Genomic DNA, 13265 nt, shown 5'->3' on the forward strand with positions numbered 1-13265 from the left:
TTTTCCTATTTAAAACTTGACTCTTCTGTAGTTATATCGTGTACTAAGACCGGCGGAAAATGAAAAGTTGCGATTTTCTAGGATTTTTTCGCAGTGATATTACGCAGCGCCTGAAAGTAGTCCCCAGCCATATTATAACCAGTTACCCAGCTGGGGACTACTTTCAGGCACCGCGCATATCACTGCGCCTGCTGCGCCATGTTACGGCAGCAAAGTTCCTTGATTATTACGCCGGAATGAGAGTATAGTTCCTAGCAAAATCGGACTAGAAAATCGCAACTTTTCATTTTCAGCCGGTCTTAGTACACGATATAACTACAGAAGAGTCAAGTTTTAAATAGGACAAATATCGAAACTCTTTGGTCATTTTTGAACGCGACGCTACTGGTCTAATCGGATTCAATGATCTATGCTAAGCTATGCTAAAAGTGCTATCGCCAGACCCGGAGATCGGCTGAATGGATTCAAAAACGGTAAAACTCAACTTATTAACTCTGGGGGAGTTGGAGAATGAGCCTATTTCCAAAAAAAGTGGAGTGTTCCTTTAAGGTATCCTTTATGAGTGAAACTCTTTCCACACTGTTGGCAGGTAAAAAAATCTCTCCATAGCGTGAATTTTCTACACAGATCTCAGGTGAAGGGTTTCTTTCCAGTGTGAACTCTCATGTGGTAATTAAGGTTTCCTTTTCTGTTGAAACTTTTTCCACACTGTTTGCAGGTGAAAGGCTTCTCTCCAGTATGAATTCTCATGTGGACTTTAAGGTTTCCAGAATTACTGAAACTCTTTCCACACTGACGGCAGGTATAAGGCTTCTCTCCAGTATGAGTTCTCAAGTGCATGTTAAGGCTACCTTTACGAGTGAAACTGCTTCCACACTGTTGGCAGGTGAAAAGGTTCTTCATAGTGTGAATTCGCCTGTGGACGTCAAGGTTTCCACTTTGATTGAAACTCTTTCCAGACTGAGGAGATATTTTAGGCTTCTCTCTATTGTGAATTTCCATGTGCCTGTCAAGGTTTCCTTGTTGATTGAAACTTTTTCCACACTGTTTGCAAATGAAAGGCTTTTCTTCAGTCAAAACTCTCATGTGCCTGTTAAGGTTTCGTTTATGAGTGAAACTGCTTCCACACTGTTGGCAGGTAAAAAGGTTCTTCATAGTGTGAATTCGCCTGTGGACATCAAGGTTTCCACTTTGATTGAAACTCCTTCCACACTGAAGAGATATGTTAGGCTTCTCTCTATTGTGAATTTTCATGTGCCTGTCAAGATTTCCTTGTTGATTGAAACTTTTTCCACACTGATGACAGATGAAAGGCTTCTCTCCAGTGTGAATTGTCATGTGCCTGTTGAGGCTTCTTTTATGAGTGAAACTGCTTCCACATTGTTGGCAGGTAAAAAGGTTCTTCATAGTGTGAATTCGCCTGTGGACATCAAGGTTTCCTTGTTGATTGAAACTCTTTTCAGACTGAAAGCAAGTAAAATAACTTGTAGTTCCTGTCTTTTGAGCTCTTTTTCGTGTGGAAGTCTTTTCAGACTGTAAGGAACAAAAAGATTTTTCTCCAGTTATAAAATCATGAAGATTCTCATACTGATCGGTCTCTTCAGTTTCATTCAGTACTTCTCCCTGCTCTTTCAGTGCCATTAGGTCTAAAGTGGAAAAACAAACAAATAAAAGTTAACCCCAGTTTAATGGCACAAAGCAATTCACATCAAAACATTTAGATATGTAATGCATGTATGCTAGATTCTACACCAGGGTGTCCAAACCTGATCCTGGTCCCACAGACAGAGACGGACGGTAATGAAGTATTTTTACTTTACTGAAATAAATTTAAAATGTATTTGTAGTTTATGAGTTTACTTCTCTACATTCCAAAGCATAATATCATACTTTTTACTGCACTACATTTCATAAATAAAAGTTGTTTGTTTTACCTTAAGAATATTAAAAATGTAGTACTTTCTTGTACTCAAGTAAATATTTGAATTACTTTTACCCGAGTAAAAGAAAGCAATAGATTTTTAATGTAATTAAGTATTAAATGATATTTAATATGAAACGTAGTGCAGTAAAAAGTACAATATTATGATTTGGAATGTTGTGAAGTAAAGTTTTTTTTAAAGAAAAACACTATGATAAAGTACAGACACTTGAAAAGTACTTTTAAAGCAGAGTAAAAAAAACTTCATTACTGTCCGCCTCGGTCTACATAGTCTGAGTTCAGGAAATGTAGATATAGACTGATCTCAATATACCATTTATTATGTCTATTAGGGGATAAAATACAACAAATTTAGAGAGAGAGAGTAAAAAAGAAAAGGGGACAAACCATCAGCCAATAAACCATCAGCTCAACCATCAGATAAAAAAAATAATAAAATCGCACATTAATTCCTTGTAAGGTTTTATTAAAGGGGGCAATAATGTTAGCTAACCATAAAAGTGAGCAGTTACACCGACGACTTAAAGGAACACTCCACTTTTTTTGGAAACAGGCTCAGGCTCATTCTCCAACTCCCCCAGAGTTAATCCCCTGGGGTCGACAAACGCATATATGCGTTTTGAGGCAGATTTTCCTGATAAGGCCGAAATGAGCTTGAATTACTCTGTCGTTTTTGATCGTACAGATAAGAGCAATACACCATTCGAATCTGTAAGGGGTCTACTTTTATTTGTATACACTCATAATAACAACTAAACTTTGTGCTTCTGAAGAATAAAGAAAACAAACAGGGTGCGCGCTCTGTCTTCTCCGTCTCCGCGAACTGCTTTTAGAAACGCGTCACTAAAATGAAGTGTAACTCAGCAAATACTTCACACAGAGACATGAGACATATATCTATAGAAAGCTTGAAGTGTCTACTTTGAAATGAAGCAAGTCTCAGAAACAAACATTCTGTGATGAAGTAATCCGTATAAAACCAACACGATGTTCAGTCTGTCCCGTCTGACTCATTATCGCTAATGTGACCCCGCGCCCGCGCAGCTCGCGCTGTTCATATGTAAATAGCCACGTGGTAAGTGCGCACGTGCAAACGCCCAACAACACAAACAAAGAGGAGGTCCTTCATCGCGGCTACTGTTCGTTTCTGGAAGAAGATGCGCTGAGTAAAGGCAGGATTTCCCTCGAAAGAAGAACACGATTTCATCCAGCAGAGGAGATGAGTAAATAATGTTTCTTTTTTACATTAGTTACCGTGTTATTGTGACATAAACTTGAACAGATTTACTAACAGTTAGCTAGGTTTTCCCCCAAACGACAACATGATGAATGCTACGCGTCTAAGAATGTTTAGACCATGTTTATTATTAATACTCTGTTCACAAATAGATTTTAATAGCGTACTAAACAATAATAATTAGTTTCTCAGATATAAAATATTTTTTTTTATAGTACAAAGTACATCCTTTTATTGTACAAAGCTTGCTTGAGTCTGTGGCTACAGAATCATATCATAGACTACTATAAAATCATACATACTAGACTGTATGACTACAAAATCATAGTTGGGTTTTTCCCAAACTATAATTCCTGACTACAATGTTTGAAATCGTGTAAAACATTTTGAATATGATAGGCAGTTCATTGTATTTAAATTTCTTACAGCGATGATGTTTTCATGCTCCATATAAAACAATAAAAGTAATATGAGTGTACACTGTAACATGATGAATGCTACGAGTCTAAGTATGTTTAGTACATGTTTATTATTAATAGCCTACTCTGTTCAGAAATAGATTTGAATAACGTGCTAAACAATAATAATTAGTTTCTCAGATATAAGATTTCTTTCTCTTTTTTATGATAGTGATATATATGATATTTATGATATATATACAGATGTTCCTGATATTAACATGCTCACAAATGTTTTTTTTGTTTGTATTTTATTGAATCAGATACCAGCACCAGATGAATCCTGATGTCTCTTCAAACTGTTTTCCTCTGAGAGCGCTGTACCAACATCAGATGTTCAACTACACTGATATTCTATGTCAAAACAAGCTCCTTCTCTACTGATTGTTTTTTTTTCTTCTTGAATCCATGGAAAGAAGTAGAAACACTTAAATAACACACGTAAATATCAGGTATCAGGATTTACTTGTTTCACTTGTTGAACAGAATCTGTTGCAGGAATGACTCAAAGTCTGTTCACATCTCTATGGTTAGATCAGTGTGCACAATAATGTGTCTTTGACCTTCATTATGTATGTTTTGATTATACTGTGTTGTAAATAAAATACAAATAATTTAAAAAACCCTTTTTTTCAATCTCCTCACATTCTCTCTTACCTGCCTCAAAGTCACAGTCACACTGATGGGCCATTAGGGGCCATTAGGGGAGGGCCCTTTGTCTCTCAGGTGAGACTCACTTAATATTCATGGCCATTGCCACTCCCTCGCATATAGACCCTCGATCACAAAACATGTCTTGAAAATTTTAAATCAATATATTGTTTTCTGTGAATGAGTAAGCAGAATGATTTTCACATAATTTTGAAGTAAATATTCTAGGCTACAAGACTGATTACTCAAAAGTCTTGTTCAGGACTATTTAGTATGGGTTTTATGGCCTTATTTCAGCTACATTTTCCCCAAAACTTACAAACCACGCATAATATTTTTTCTAAAAATGCAAACATGTACATCCATCTTGGTCACATATTATTGTAGCACAGTTTGTGCTGAATACAAAAAATTACATGTTGGTCAATAGTATGTTTTAAGTAGCTGAAATAAGCACAAATATCAGGGCATGTCAAAACATCTCAAGGGCCCCAAAATGACCTCAGACCCCAGAGGGTTAATAAATTGAGTTTTACCGTTTTTGAATCCATTCAGCCGATCTCGGGTCTGGCGATAGCACTTTAGCATAGATCATTGAATCCCATTAGACCAGTAGCATCGCGTTCAAAAATGACCAAAGAGTTTCGATAGTTTTCCTATTTAAAACTTGACTCCTCTGTAGTTATATCGTGTACTAAGACCGGCGGAAAATGAAAATTTGTGATTTTCAGGCCGATATGATTAGAACTATACTCCCAGTCCGGCGTAATAATCAAGGAACTTTGCTGCAGCAGGCGCAGTGATACGCAGCGCCTGAAAGTAGTCCCCAGCTATATTATAACCAGGTACCTGGCTGGGGACTACTTTCAGGCGCTGCGTATCACCGCGCCTGCTGTGGTCATGTTACGGCAGCAAAGTTTCTTGATTATTACGCCGGAATGAGAGTATAGTTCTAGCAAAATCGGACTAGAAAATCACAACTTTTCATTTTCCGCCGGTCTTAGTAATACCTATATAACCACAGAAGAGTCAAGTTTTAAATAGGACAAATATCGAAACTCTTTGGTCATTTTTGAACGCGATGCTACTGGTCTAATAGGATTCAATGATCTATGCTAAGCTATGCTAGTGCTATCGCCAGATCCGGAGATCGGCTGAATGGATTCAAAAACGGTAAAACTCAACTTATTAACTCTGGAGGAGTTGGAGAATGAGCCTATTTCCAAAAAAAGTGGAGTGTTCCTTTAAAGAGAAAACACCCCAAAACCAACTGTTTGAGTCAGAGAATGATAAACAAGGTGGAAAAAGGTCATAAATTACTCAATTTTGAATGTTTTTCATCCCAAAAAACTTTAATGTTATAATTACATTATGATAAAAAAAGAAGAAAAAAAGTCATGACCCCTTTAAAATCAATCATTTATTTGTCCAAACAAAAAAGTTAGTTGTATGTAAAAAAATAAAATAAATAAATGTATTTGTTATAAATGTAATTTTGTTGGCAGAGGCTATTTACACTAACTCCGCAAACCGATGTGTGATTGGGGTAGTCAACACTACAAAAGACATTGTCAAATATCTGTTCAAGTGGCGTAGATGGTAAAGCATGTGCCTGGTTCCTTTTGACACGATCAACCCGGGTTCAGATCTGCCTTTTGCCGAACTTTTTTTCCCCCTTTTCAAATCTCATATCGCATCGGAAAGGCATTTGTTTTCAATAAAAATGAAGTAAAATAATCAAAAAGTTGAAAAAAGTATTGGGAAGGGGTAGGGTAGGTGTAATGTAAATAGCTTATTGCTAAAAAATACTGCTATTTTCACTAAGTGTAAATAGAATCCATCACTATTTGCAATTAGTGCAAATAGCCGCTGCCAATTATTAAATGTTATCAGTAAATTCATTTAGAATACAAGACACTATAGTGCTTTTACCAATCAAACAAATTGAGTATCAAAACAATCCACTACAGAAGAAACCCAGAGACTGCCATTTAGATGCACTGTTTAATGAAGCGCAGAGATAGTAGCATGAATTTATTCACCTAGCAAAATTACTGCATAATGTTGTGAGATAAATGGTTTATAACTGTTAAAACATTTAGATTAATATTCAAACATGACTTTTTTTTTTTTTTACAATATTGCAATGCAATACTTTTATACATGAAAGTAAACTGCCCAGTAGGTGTCGGCAAGTGACAAAGGGAGTCATTAGCTATGTTTTCATCCACCTATTTTTATGCGCATTTTGGAATATCGCATAAAACACAATGCACAAATTTAAAAAATGTGTATATATAAAAAAAAAAAAAAACTTATGCGCAAATTTGAGTAGGATACACTTTTTATCCGATAAGAAATAATGTGCATAAACTATGATGGAAACACATTTACTGAATAAGTTCCTCCAAGTGCATTGAAAAGTCATGTGACGGGATAACTTGACTAACCAGCGGACCGATCTCGTTCACAACATCTATATGTTGCTAGGGTCATTCTGAAAAGCCTGAGCAAAGTCTGTCATCAAAGTATTTCTGTATAATTGTCTAACACGACTGTTTCCCAAACCGCAGCATCCACCTCTGAAAGCAGTCACAGCATTTACTGTTTCATCTGCTCGCTCTGAGGCGCAAGTAATTTATCATACTTATTATTAATCTTCACAAAATAATATAACTGATGAATTTTGAAGCCTAAATAAAAGCGCCAGAACTAAAAAGCTAAACTTAGGCTATAAACGAACTACAGCACCACGGTTGCTCGCCTACGGCGCTCCCGACAACTTTCTCAAACTTATTTAACACGTTCAGTGAAAAGGATTTACTCTGTATATGAATTTTAATCCACGCTACATGAAGCTTTTCATATAAACTGGAATAAATACAAAACTAGAGCCAAAATAAAACTGAAATGAGACATTAGTAATAAAAAGTATAGTGAATAAATGAAATAATCTTAACTAAAGGACATTTGAAAGCACGTATTTCTGTACATTTCGAAATTAGGTGCATTAAAAGTCAATAAATCCTTGATTAATATGAATATTTTAATTAAAAACGTGTCTCCACATACTATTCAATAAAATTCTTGTGCATTTAATCTATTAAATTATTATTTAATCTATTAAATAACAGTGAGCGAGTTTTTGATACGGTAAGATTAAACTTATTTTAGTGAATAAAGCACCACATTTCAGCTCTCGTTTTGTTAGGGTAGATACACAAAATGTTATTTTATCCTTGCTTCTAGGAAATCCTCAATCTATGCTTTCTAACAGCTTCATGTTGCCGTAAACATTTAATTTTAATGTGACTTTAAGCAGTATGCATCATTAAAGTTTCACTTTAACCACGTAAAGCCGGTAAATTTGGTGTTTACATGTAATAATCGTAATATGAGTTTACCTTATGGTCTGAACCCAGAGTCTCTGTATCAGTAGGAAAGCAAAAGCAAATGTTGTCGAACAACAATATAAAATGCGGAAAACTATTCATTGGTTATTCTACAATTAATTGAATTACAAATTATACTACAACTGCAAAATACTGTAAATTGATATACTGTTTGGCGTGATGACGTTTAATGTCTCCGACAGCGCCTGTAGTCCCATTTAGCAGCTTGTTAGCAACCGTCTTTTTTAAGAAACATAACAGTTTAAAAAAATCACGAGTCGGGTGTAACTGGTGATACAATTTAGTGAGTTCAGCTTTGAGAATGAAAACCAACCTGTTTGTGTCTCAGTATCTTCATGTTTGACTCTGAATGTTTCTTCAATCTTCATGTCTTCACTTTCATCTTTAATAAATGCAATCTTTGTTTGTGTCTCAGTATCTTCATGTTTGACTCTGAATGCTTCTTCAATCTCCACATCTTCACTCTCTTCTTTAATAAACTCCATCTTTATAACCGTGTATCACGTGGATCTCAGTCGCTTCAGCTGTTGTTTGAACACTTTTTGTTTAAGATGAAAATAATTAAAGTTAATTATTCTCAAAAATAAATTGTAACTAAATCTCAGGGTGCGTCTCAATCAGCTCCCTACTTTCAGCAGTTAACACACTTGTGAGCAAGTCAAGAGTGAGAGTTAATGGACTTAAATTATGTGATTTAAATAAAGTTAATAGTAGATATTTATGATTTTTATTTGGTATTCAATTATTTTTACATAATATTTAATAGATTACGCTTTCATGAAAACGTTTTGCAGCTGGTTTGTAAAAGTTGTTCATCACACGTTTGTGTTTGTTCTTTTATCGTCAGCGCGCGCGTTGATTCAAACGCTTCGAATCACTGAATCATTTTACGAATGACTCGGTTCAGATGACTCGGATTCTCAGTTTCTCTCATCTCTTCTTTCTCGTACTTGAACGATGTATTTATTCACGATATAACGGAGCGAAATGAGACGCACCTTTTCTGTTATTAATACGAGGATGCGCTTTACTCACAAATATGACATTATACAAAGTATTACAACGTTATATTTAAGACTGATTCGTTTATTTTACGTAGCTTGTAAAACAGTGCAAATTGATAGAACAGTTTGAATAGATTAAAAAACGTAAAAACCACAAACCTTTCTTCAGGCGAATCACTAATGAATGCAGGAGCGAGGCGCAGCTTTATGACGTCACATCGCCAGAACAAAATAAAAGTCCCGTTTACACATAAGGTCTATTGTATAATAACGCATTTCCACAATTAACATATTAATTATAGATTTACGATATATATGTATATGTATGCATGTACGTTTATAATCTTGCCATTAAATTACATAAATCTATTTGTGTTTCTTTACAAAGGCTGAGGTAGTGACCGCAAATTTGACATCTTTCACTCTTGTGATTAATCAATCTCTATTTATTCATTCATTCATTCTCCTCTTTTGGAAAGTCATTGAAACACTTTAATGAATTTTTTTTTCTTTTGCTATTAGGGCAAATAAGAACACAAAAACATATTTGTTGCAGTTTCCATTCATTACTACAGAAGTTTACACAACTATGATGACTTTTACTTCCCTTCTGTGAGCCCCAGAAATGTGAAAACGTACTATACACACGAGAATAAAAACAAACAGGATGTCCTAAATACATTTTTATCTTTGCCTAAATGAGGCCAGCTAAAGCCTCAGCATGCTTGAACAGTCTGAAGTGTTTCTCCTCGATCATAAACTCACTGGTGAATAGTGAAAAGAGCACAGTGGACAGAAACAAAATATAAAATCCACAAATAAAACCCAGGCATATCCTTTAGGGTGCATAAGGTGTTTGTGTATTAGTCAAGGACAGCACAGCCTGTCTCTACGTGTGAACTGGAGTGGATCTAGCATAGTGACCACAGTGGAGGTCAGATGACTCCATGGTTTTACACAATATCAAGGTTATTGTGAAATGCCAAAAATCATTCATACTTGTGCCAGTTCCCCACCCCACAGGCCTGAATATTGAGAATTTATATAGTCTCGGCACTGTACGTGAAAATTGAAACAACCTTGCAGAAACTCCTTTTAGCTGAAGAGCACAGTCTTGAAGAAGGGACAGTGTTCTTGTTCGACTCGGAAAGTCTTGCAGAAACATTATCCTCATTAACACGTTTCTTGGTGTGTCTTCAGATTCCTTTACACCATCCACAGTATCAAATCTGCAGAAAAAGATCTAATCCAGGGTGTCTACAGAGTTTAACAAGTCAAATGTAAGACCTTTTTAATACCAACTTATATGAAATTTAAGACCACCAAACCTGCGATGAAAATACACACACGCACATAACACAAATCGCAAAATATTATTGCTGTAACAAATGCTATTTATTATTACAATATACAGTGAGCTTTTCACAGACAATATCCAAGAAATCAAAAATACAACAATTTCAGCAGCTGTTTAACTGCAAAGAAGCCACTGTACAACATTAATTACTATTATTAACCAGCTCACAATAACTGGTAGATTTGTGTTCTAGATTGTCTACTTTGTACATATATTTGACTTACAACAATGTGAATGAACAATTTTGATGTGAAATGTGGAACAGAAATTGTCTGAAAGGTAGGGAGGATAAAGATAATGGCTGACTGGATATTATGGAATATGCCGGAGTTCTACTGATTTATTTCTGCTACCTTTTCTTTGAATCGCTTCCTCAGAATATTAGACTTAGTGATTAGCTGGGCCATGAGTGTACCTGATTTACCCTCAGCTTTCTCTGCCAGTGTGTCTGCTTCTGGCTGTTTGCCACCTCAGCTAGTACCATCTCTTTTCTCTTTGTGCATTGCTCTCCTGCTTTCTCTTTTCCTGATCCAGGTGTAGCCGATACTGAGATCTTGCAGAAGCTGCAGCTGCCAGGATCTCCTTTGTCAGAGGAACTTTTAGAACCCCCCCACAGACAGAAACATAGTCACATATCATCCTCTGAGCAACAACTGTGTCCTCCTGTATATTATCAGCCTCTACCTCCTTGTTAACAGAAAAGCCCCTCTCCACTGTTGCTTGGCCATGGGAGAGGAGCAGTAGTTTCTTGCAGAAAGTCCAGAGCTCAGGGTAGGATTGACAGAGGAGACCATGCAGGAAAACATCCAGCCTTGTCTTCATGGGTTGGAAAGAAGACAATGACTCTGATTTTGCCTCCAGAGACAAGAAGTTTCCAAACTGCTGGACAATTATGTCACCTGTTGTAAAACAGATTAAGACTAAATAACATAATTAACATAATGAAAAAGAAAGAATACTGAATCAGATAAACCTATCACTGCTAAATTGTGTGAAAACAAGCTTCAGATAAACGTGACCATGTACATTCCGCTATATTTCTGAAAAATTTATACCAGCAGAGATGCCTCCTGGCAGCTGGTGGTCTTGCAGAAACCTATGAACAAGTCGCTTCATTCTTTCCTGGCACAAGTTAGGGTCTGAGAACATGTTTGTTGGGTCCAAACATGCCACCTGCCTCACAACAGTGTACTTCAGCGGACTCTTATCTTGCATTTTCTGGATGATGTTAGTCAAACAGACCATGCAGTCCCTTCTAAACTCCAACACACTGAGCTCACCTACTCTGCTGCTACTCTGGAGATCCTAACAGGAAGAGTTAAGAACAGACAGTGTTGTTTGATAATTGCCACAATACCTTTATGACTGCTTCTGCTCCTAAGCCAACGTCCACATTCTTTGGTTGTTTTCTTGCTTTTTTGTTAGTTGTGTTCAGTCTGACCATCTGCAGTGCAGTGATGTCATTAAGGATTTCTTCCTTGATGAACCTCTTAAGCAGGCTCTGAGAACATATACATACATACATACACACACACACACACACACATATATATATATATATATATGTAAACTATGTATATATGTGAACTATGTATGTCAATGTAAATAACATGGCTTAATAATATTGAATTCAAATAGAAACATCATACATTACGTCCATGGCATGTTATTTATTACCTTCATGAGCATGACCAGGTCTTTGCTAATGAATGGCAACACAGGCTCATCTGTCTGATATTTAGTCAGAAAGGTGGAGAAGGTCCTGGAGACAGCCATGAAGAAGTGAAACTTGGCCATTATGAAAGGATCATGCCATGCCGTGCCTCTGCAAGGAAGTCATAGGATGATGTTCTCGGATTTGGAAGCTTTTTCTTTGTTACTGCATCCACATACATCACGATCATTGGCCATACTGCAATAGCCCTATCGATGACCGGTAGGTTTTCTATCCAACAATGCCCACAAAATGGCAGGGGAAACACAGATGTCTTGGTCAGAGTGCAGAAATCCTCTCTTCTAGCAGGGCTATTATGGAAGACTGTATGTAGTGCCCTGAGCACTTTCTCCATTTGCCATACACTAAAGCCACTTTTTATGGCATTATGGAGTATGTGGAGACCACAGCTCCCGACCACAGTCAGCTGGGCACCTCCGAACGCCTCTGAATGTTCTTGCTGGAAAATTTCTAAAAACTTCCAGTTTACACTGGGTCCATCCATGGAGACAGATATCATGTCTCTCAGATCAAGCTGCTGCACACACTCCTAGGAATTAAAAAAATATACAGACATTAACCATACAACAGTCAACACATCTCATCTCTGACACTTCAAAAAAATTAAGCAACATGAACCATTTTTATAACCAGACAACCAGGGCAGAGCCTGTATCTACAGAGAGTATAGGAGATACCTGACCATTTTGTATATTTCATTAAGATACTTCGGCAGGTGTACAACACCCAAGCTGTATTCTAAAATGTATTCCATGTATTCCTCAGCACCCAAATTACCTCAGCTCTTAGTGTAGAGCCAAAAACTACATGTAGGTCAGATGATGGCGTTGCAGGCTGGGGATTCTCAACATCCGTGGTGACATCTTTGCTAATGGAAAGAGTGGAACAGAAACCTTCAATTGAACTCTTCTTGCGGGCTCTCGCATACTCCCAGTGCTTCCCACTCTGCGTGTGCGATTCCACCGCTTTGATGCCCATTGTACCCAGTTTAAAACGTCTTCGACATACGGCGCAATTTGCCTTGTACACATTTTCAGGCACCGGCTTCAACCACCATGAGAATTCATCATTCTCGAGCCATTTCTCATTGAACTTTCTCATTGAACTTACATTTACCCATTGCAGCTATTTCAGTTCGACCTGCTACTTTAATTCTCTCTGATGATGCAATAACGACCGCGGGGGGAAAAAAAACTTCCGATTGAAGGTTTTTTTTTTTTTTTTTTGTGGTAAAGTCACCTATCGAATCTGAATTTAAGGCTTTTTAAGACTTTTTATATGGAAAACTTTAAGACATTTTAAGACTTTTATATGGAAAACTTTAAGACATTTTAAGACTTTTATATGGAAAACTTTAAGACATTTTAAGACTTTTTATATGGAAAACTTTAAGACATTTTAAGACTTGTTAAGGACCCGCGGCCACCCTGTAATCATTTATAAAAGTTTGACTGCTACTTACAGAGTT

At 36.7% G+C, this 13265-nt stretch overlaps 2 protein-coding genes across 3 annotated transcripts; both read right to left on the reverse strand.

Annotated features, from left to right (window-relative positions):
• Positions 1 to 510: 510 nt before the first annotated feature.
• Positions 511 to 8237, reverse strand: LOC131538757 (gastrula zinc finger protein XlCGF57.1-like). The gene is made up of 2 exons (XM_058772849.1): positions 8015 to 8237; positions 511 to 1646 (listed from the first exon to the last, which is right to left on the reverse strand). The coding sequence occupies exons 1-2, from the start codon at positions 8184 to 8186 to the stop codon at positions 631 to 633; spliced, it is 1188 nt and encodes a 395-aa protein (XP_058628832.1). The 5' UTR covers positions 8187 to 8237; the 3' UTR covers positions 511 to 630.
• Positions 8238 to 9760: 1523 nt separating this feature from the next.
• Positions 9761 to 12989, reverse strand: LOC131538809 (uncharacterized). Of its 2 annotated transcripts, XR_009270676.1 has the most exons (4): positions 12575 to 12989; positions 11740 to 12326; positions 11420 to 11561; positions 9761 to 11367 (listed from the first exon to the last, which is right to left on the reverse strand). XR_009270676.1 is itself a non-coding variant. In XM_058772944.1 (2 exons), the coding sequence occupies exons 1-2, from the start codon at positions 12896 to 12898 to the stop codon at positions 11859 to 11861; spliced, it is 792 nt and encodes a 263-aa protein (XP_058628927.1). In that variant the 5' UTR covers positions 12899 to 12989; the 3' UTR covers positions 11692 to 11858. The 2 variants fall into 2 exon arrangements, 1 of the variants encoding a protein (XP_058628927.1); XM_058772944.1 differs by lacking the exons at positions 9761 to 11367; positions 11420 to 11561 and having other exon boundaries at positions 11692 to 12326.
• Positions 12990 to 13265: the final 276 nt, after the last annotated feature.

The sequence above is a fragment of the Onychostoma macrolepis genome, chromosome 04, assembly GCF_012432095.1.
Source record: "Onychostoma macrolepis isolate SWU-2019 chromosome 04, ASM1243209v1, whole genome shotgun sequence".
Taxonomy (NCBI): domain Eukaryota; kingdom Metazoa; phylum Chordata; class Actinopteri; order Cypriniformes; family Cyprinidae; genus Onychostoma; species Onychostoma macrolepis.